The 6977-nt window shown below is 47.8% G+C and overlaps 3 protein-coding genes across 5 annotated transcripts in view; 2 read left to right on the forward strand and 1 right to left on the reverse strand.

The window, feature by feature from the left end:
* ddx24 (DEAD (Asp-Glu-Ala-Asp) box helicase 24) overlaps positions 1-990 on the forward strand; it is a 7969-nt gene extending 6979 nt beyond the window's left edge. For both annotated transcript variants that reach the window (XM_017351881.4, XM_003200406.6), the window contains exon 10: positions 1-990. This exon is cut by the window's left edge and continues 8 nt beyond it. In XM_017351881.4, the coding sequence (XP_017207370.1) occupies positions 1-210 (210 nt within the window). In that variant the 3' untranslated portion in view covers positions 211-990.
* The window catches only part of nek9 (NIMA related kinase 9), a 129464-nt gene that overhangs the window by 70465 nt on the left and 52022 nt on the right, over positions 1-6977 (forward strand). The gene's annotated exons all lie outside the window — the stretch shown is intronic.
* On the reverse strand, positions 827-4936 carry si:ch1073-416d2.4. 2 transcript variants are annotated; one of them, XM_073927724.1, is made up of 9 exons: positions 4800-4936; positions 4093-4147; positions 3621-3797; positions 3254-3406; positions 3095-3177; positions 2760-2929; positions 2136-2246; positions 1326-1442; positions 827-1191 (listed from the first exon to the last, which is right to left on the reverse strand). In XM_073927724.1, exons 4-9 carry the CDS (start codon positions 3343-3345, stop codon positions 1060-1062), a joined length of 705 nt encoding a protein of 234 aa, XP_073783825.1. In that variant the 5' UTR covers positions 3346-3406; positions 3621-3797; positions 4093-4147; positions 4800-4936; the 3' UTR covers positions 827-1059. The 2 variants fall into 2 exon arrangements, with proteins under 2 accessions (XP_073783825.1, XP_002665319.1); XM_002665273.6 differs by having other exon boundaries at positions 3254-3411.

Raw genomic sequence — 6977 nt, forward strand, 5'->3', positions numbered from 1 at the left:
AAAGGTGAGGATGAGGAGCGCGAGCAGCAGCGGGAGAAGCAGATGCTGAGGAAACAGCTGAAGATCCTGATCTCACAGCCCGTGTTCAGAAGTCAGATGAAGACCAGATACCCCACACAGATGGGCAAACTACTGCTGCCCACACTGCCCCAGGACACCGCCCTCGCCAGCCTGAAGCAGGACACACAGAGCAGCACGCGCAGACGCTAACACACACACACACACACACAGTGACCCGAGCAGAGGCTAAGAAACTGTTATGTGTGAGTGTGTGCGTGCGTGTGTGAGTGTGTGCGTGTGCGTGTGCGTGTGTGTGTGTGTTGTGAGTGAATGTGAGTGTTTTTCTATGGAATCGTGTGTGTTATGAGTGAGTGTGGTTTGAGTGTTGAGTCTGTGTGTGTGTGTGTGTGTCCGTGTGGCAGGACAGTCAGAGCTGCTCCTCTCAGACTCTTCCCATCATGCTCCGCTCTGCTGGTCATCATGGTGCGTGTGTGTGTGTGTGTGTGTGTGTGTGTGTGTGTGTTGCTCCTCTTCTGAACATGGCCTGATGTGCTGGTGTGTGAATAGGGGTTCAGCGTGATCACAGTGAGATTTCGTCTCTTATGAAAGCAGGAGATCATCAGCGGACTCTTGTACAGGATCAGTCGTGTGTGCAGACTCAGATGTGTGGGAATATTCACCTGTCAATAGTGAATGACCTCTGAACACAGCTGCCCTCACACACACACACACACACACACACACACACGACTGTTACTGTGTCCTGTAGCACAAGCTGAAGCAGTTGAGCAGCACAATAATCATAATAATATGAGGGCAGTAGGTGTTGAGAGAGGTCGTGTGCTTTTATTAAATGATGTGAACAGATGAGATACAGAATATTTCAGTCTCCGGCCGCTCCGCTCTTCTCTTCTCTTCTCCTCTCCTCTCCTCGCTGTGTTTCATTAATGCAGGACATCATCAAGTCTAGAATAAAAATCTGAACTGAAATCCAGATCTGCAGTGTGAATAAGGCAGAACTCCTCCAGCACACACACACACACACACACACACGCTGGTCTACTGCTGCGTGCTCTTCTGTGTCCTGCTGCTCTTCTTCTTCTTCTGTGTTTTCTTCTGCTCTTTGCTTCTGCTGCCGGCTGCGAGTCTCATGGCTCTGTGCTCCAGATCTGCTTTATCCACCATAAACTCCTGCAGAACAACAACAACACTGAGTGTGTGTGTGTCTGACCACTATCATCATTGTGCTTGTGTGTGTGTGTGTGTGTGCGTGTGTGTGTGTGTGCGTGTGTGAGAGAGAGAGAGAGAGAGAGAGAGAGAGAGACCTTTATCATGTCCATCATGGTGCTGGTGTTCATGTCCTGCAGTGGGCCGTAGTGGCTGAGCTGACACTGTTCTGCCAGATTCCGGACCGCCAGCAGGACCCGGCCCAGCTCCTCCACCTGCACACACACACACACACACACCCCTGCGGTCATCAGATGCTTCATTCTCTGCTGATGTGGAGGATCAGGCCTCAGACTAGGGTCATTTAAAGGCAGGAACTGCAACCCCTGTGCTGGAGGACCAGCGTTCTAATGATGTCAGATACTGACTTATTTATCAGGTCTGACAACCCAAACCCAACATCTGACAGACGACACAGTGGTAACGTCCACACTACACTGAGCTGTGCCATCATGAGACGCTGATGTTGAGTTCTGACCATTCTCAATTCCACATAATTGAAGGCCATTTGGGTCGTCATACAGTAAACATCCGCCATCAGTGATCATCTGCACAGTCTGGGTCAGTGTGTGAAGAGTTTCAACATCTTCTGGACAGTTTTAATGTTTCTGCACAGTTTGCTGCAGGTATGAATCAGCCGTGTGTTGACCGAGTTCAGCATGATGGATTTACCTTCTCTGTGATCTGATTGGTCAGGAATCACTGACTGATCTCTCTAATCCTCATAGACAGGTGATAATACAGCAGGCTGGAGGACAGTAGAGTAACAGCACCGATACTGCAGTAAACTCGAGGAGGAGTGCTCATTTATAAAACCACTCATTAAATTCCTGAGAAACGTCCTCAACTACAGCAGTGGAGTATTGCTGATGTGCTACTGTACACCGCTGCATGTGAGTGTGTCAGACCTGGTCTCTGGACTGGGCCTGCTGCAGCTGAAGACTCATCTCCTGCTGTTTGTTCCTCTCCGTCATCTGATCCAGCTGTGTCTGCAGGTCCGACAGATCCTGGTTCGTTGTCTGATAACACACACACACACATATCAGACTGCAGTGTGATATTGCCAGTGTCATCATTATCTTCTTGCACAGCTGAAACTGAATATTGAGTAGGGGGTGGGGTGTTTTGCACAGCTGAAACTGAATATTGAATAGGGGGTGGGGCGTTTTTACAGCTGAAATTGAATATGGGCGGGGTGTTTTTTGCATAACATGGAATATTGAGTAAGAGGCGGGGCTTTTGTTTTGCACAACTGATACTATTTGCACACTCCCTTGTAGAAACTAACAGTAAGAGGGGCGTGGCTAAGAGTACTGCGACTGAATCATCAGACTGACATCATCATCATCATCATCAGAGAAGATCAGCAGTCTGACACTGACTGTTATTGTGGATGAACTCGCTCTCATCATCCACATCACGAACATGAGCTAGCAAACTAAACATCGTACATTCAGATTTCACACACACTTCACCTCCTGAAGCTGGACGTGTGTGTGTGTGTGTGTGTGTGTGTGTGTGTGTGTGTGTACCAGTTTGTAGGTGTTGTGCTGCTGCTTGAGTGTGTCCAGCTGGTTGTGGTCGGTCTTCATCTGGTCCGTCAGCCGCTGTAACTGCTGCAGGAGATCCTGTCGGCTGATGCTGAGCGTCTCGTAGCGTCTGATGATGGGCGCCACCAGGTCTGTCCCCAACCCTAGATAGTCTGCACAGAAGAGAGCACACTGAGACCACTGACAAGCAGCCCTGACTACACTGTCTGCTCTGCTGATCTCCTCGCTGATGATGTGTGCCGCATTACAGTGTTGATCATGGATCTGCTCCTCATGTGATGCACGCACACACACACACGCAGTGAGTGTGTTCTTACTGTCTGGAAGTAACTCCAGCGTCTTCATCAGGAACTCCTCGAAGATCTTGTATCTGCTGACCCGCTGCTTCAGACGCATCCGCCTGGTGGAGACACAGCATCAGTCTGAGCTTCCCCAGTGTGTGTGTGTGTGTGTGTGTGTGTGTGTGTGTGTGTCACCTGTCCTGCAGTCTCTCCATCTGATTGGCCAGCTCTCCTCTCTCCTCCTCCTTGCTCTGGCTCTGCTGTTTCTCCATCTGGAGCTTCTTCATGGCTCTCCTGCGCTTCAGCTCGTTCTCCTCCACAAACCTCTGGAAGCGCTCTGCTCTCTGTCTGCTCTGTGTGTGTGTGTGGCGGACACATCTGCATGTTAGCAGCACTCGGCCACCATGTGTGTGTGTGTGTGTGTTGACGGGTTTATGTGCTTTACAGGGACACAAACTTGTATATTGACACAGGTATGGAGTAGATCTGCTCTATTGAGCTGGTTTACAGACGCACCTCGTATACGTGTGTGTGTGTGTGTGTGTGTGTGTGTGTGTGAGACCTCCTCCTGTGCGCGCTGCAGCAGCTCTCGTCTCTCCGTCAGGCTCCTCATGCGCTGCTGTATCTGCGCGCGTGTGTGTGTCAGGTGTGTGTTGATGTTGTCCAGCTCCTCCCTCTTCTTCAACACCAGTGTGCACTGCAGAGTCCTCACTCCAGACTCCAGGATCCCACTGGGAGACTACACACACACACACACACACATACACACACACATGATCAACACACTCTTTACTGCAGTGCTGTCCACTGAGGGAACACTGGGAATGCTTGGGTCTTCCCTCATCAGTGTACAGTAGTGTGTGTGTGTGTGTGTGTGTGTGTGTGATGAAGATGAGCTCGTGTCTTCATGGCTGATCAGTGAGCTCCGGCTGGGCTGGTGCAGGACTCGGAGCTCTCAGTCAGGAGTTCACAGCACTTCAGTCCAGCACAGACCAGCAGGAGCAGACGGGCTAGAGGAGCAGTAATGAACAGACCTGTGTGATGATGGGGATGAGCTTGAGCTGTGGCTCGCCATCACTCTCTCGCTCTCTGAAACACACACACACACACACACACACACACACACACACACATATATCTATGATCGGGAGATTCAGTATGCAAAAATTTATTTAAATATCAAAAATTATAATTTTACATCACTTTTCTACATTGACCGCACACACATTCCTGACACAGTGTGTGTGTGTGTGTGGAGATGTGTTATCCTCTCCTGCCTCCCCTTCTCGTGGTGTTGTGTGTGTGTGTGTGTGTGTGTGTGTTGCTGCTGTTTTCAGTGCAGTGCACTGTATTATCATCAACACTTGTGGAGCACAAACGTTCATAACATACAAAACGTAAAAAACGAGATCTTCGGTCGCCTGTGGTCAGTGTTTGCTCGTCACTACACCTGTACACAGCGCTACAGGCCAGCATCTTCACTCTGGCGCAGTCTTGACCAGTGCGTCTCATTGACTTTAGTCCTGTACCAATATGGCGGCGCTACTGACGCATGCGATATATGGAGTTTGCCAATAACACTGTCCCGGCATGATATTGCGGAGGAGAGAGCTCGCATGTGCGGATATAAGCCAGCTTGTAGAGCTCAGGTGTACAGCTCATATGTAGAGTAATTCAGCTCAATGGTGTGATGGCCGCTTTATCAGAGGAGGGACTCAGATTTACACACACACTCACGCACCTGCTCTCCTCCGGCTGCGGCTGCGTCACGAACACGTTCCTTCTCCGGTTCTCCAGCCGGAGCTCCAGCAGATCCGCCTCCATCCTGAAGCACCGACACCGGCCCGGTCCTGCTGCTCCGACACCGTACAAAACACTGAGGACGCGCCGCCGTTGTCGTGGTGACCGAGCGGAAGTCTAGCCGTAGTTTCCGGTCGCGTCATCCAGAGCTGTTTGCTGTTTGTGAAACTTTGTTAAAATGTTTATGCTGTTAGGAAAACAGCACATACATGATAAAAGCCGGCTCAGAGTAAATGTATATTGTTTATAGGGTGTTTATCGTCATGCTGATGCTGACTGTGGAAGTTTGTTTAGTTCCCGCCACTGAATGAACACAGGTTAATGCTTGATATTGATATCGCCTGACATAACGCTGCCAGTTCCTCAGACTGTGATGTAAACTGCTCATAAGTCAGAATAGCGGGATATAAATGTATATTCATAAGTATTGGCGGATCTGTTCCAGCAGTGTACACGGCTCTATCACGCTCCAGTATCTGCAGTGATCATGCGTGTTCCTGTTCTGCACTCTACACTGAGGATGGCTTCAGCTGGAAGAGCATCTGCTGTGTACAACATGTGCTGGAATAGTTGGCGGTTCATTCCGCTGTGGTGACCCCTGATGAATAAAGGGACTAAGCTGAAAAGAAAATGAATGAATGATGAGTTAAGGTGCTGCGGTGGCCGTAGTGTACGAATGAATGTGTGAATTGTGTGTGTGTGTGTGTTTCTTTCCCAGTACTGGGTTGCAGCAGGAAGGGCATCTGCTGTGTACATGTGCTGGAATAGCAGCTTCACTGTATTATAGTTGGTTTATTTACCTTCAGCCCACAGATCTTGATGATGTTTGGTTTTTGTAACCCCTGCCGTAAAGGAGAAGCACAGAAGAGCTGATCTGAGACCAGCAGATGACAGAAACAGAGGAACACCCGCTGAGCCTGATAACCTACAGTTCCAGCTGAAGGAGAGACAGGAGATACACGAGCTGCAGCCTCACACCCCTTCAGCTGAGAGAAACAACACACACACACACACACACACACACACACACACGCACTGCCTCAAAATGATTACCCCTTTTCTGAAATTTCTTTCTTCTTTCCTTTTTTTCCAATATTTCCCAAATGATGATTCCCACACTCTAGTCTCTGTTCTTCTGGAGAAAGTCTGATGTGTTTTATTTGGGCTAGAGTAAAAGCAGTGTTTAATAGTGTTAAAGTCATGTTAAGCTCAATATTATTCACCCCTTCAGCAATATTAGTGTTGGATTGTCTCCAGAGCAAACCACTGTTATACAATGACTTGCCTAATTACCCTAACTTTACCCTAATTACCCTAGTGAAGCCTTTACATGTCACTGTAAGCTGAACACTAGTGTCTTGAAGAACATCTAGTCTAATATGATGTGCTGTCATCATGATGAAGAGGAAACACATCAGCTGTTAGAGATGAGTTATGAACACTGTTATGATGAGAGATGTGTTGTTGTCAGTGGTAATATATTAAAACAGTCAGGATTTGACTGAAGGGTGATAATTGTGGATCTGTATATCAGTGTACATGTAAAACTTCAGGAAAACCCCTGTGGAGACAAAACAGAACAAGGAAAATACTGAAGAATGCTGAAGTCATTTAAGCTGGTAATATGATGATTATAATGAAAAGAACATTAATAGTCACAAACAATGATTATTAGCGTGTGTGTGTGTGTGTGTGTGTGTGTGTGTGATGAAACAGAAGAGGATAGTGTCTATATATGAGAGCAGCTGTAGTGAGTGCAGTGAAGATAAACACTCAGCACAGACTCCATACAAGGAGCTTCAGCTGCACTATCACACTCACACACACACACACACACACACACACACACACACACACGCTCATTCATGCACACTCAATGAAGCACACACACACCACACATGCTCGCGCGCGCGCACGCAGGCACAAAGCAAAAGATTTGATTGTAAACAATAATGTCCTGTATGTCTTCAGTTGTGTGTGTGACGCGTGTGCTGATTCTCCAGAAGAGTCCTGATGATAAGTGTGTGTGATGAAAACAAAAAATGCCTTAAAAATTTTCAATTTATTTGTTGTATATAACTTGCCATAGATGATATATGTTGTACTTAATTTTTATTTA

Source organism: Danio rerio, chromosome 17, assembly GCF_049306965.1.
Source record: "Danio rerio strain Tuebingen ecotype United States chromosome 17, GRCz12tu, whole genome shotgun sequence".
NCBI classification, from domain to species: Eukaryota; Metazoa; Chordata; class Actinopteri; order Cypriniformes; family Danionidae; genus Danio; species Danio rerio.

Bases quoted from the DNA above. Each gene is read 5' to 3' on its own strand.
- si:ch1073-416d2.4 (XM_002665273.6), bottom strand. From the start codon at position 4,882: ATGGAGGCGGATCTGCTGGAGCTCCGGCTGGAGAACCGGAGAAGGAAC. The intron at 4,148-4,799 runs GTGCGTGAGTGT...TGTGTGTTTCAG, and splicing joins CCGCAGCCGGAGGAGAGCAG to AGAGCGAGAGAGTGATGGCG. The intron at 3,798-4,092 runs GTCTGTTCATTA...GTGTGTGTGTAG, and splicing joins TCATCCCCATCATCACACAG to TCTCCCAGTGGGATCCTGGA.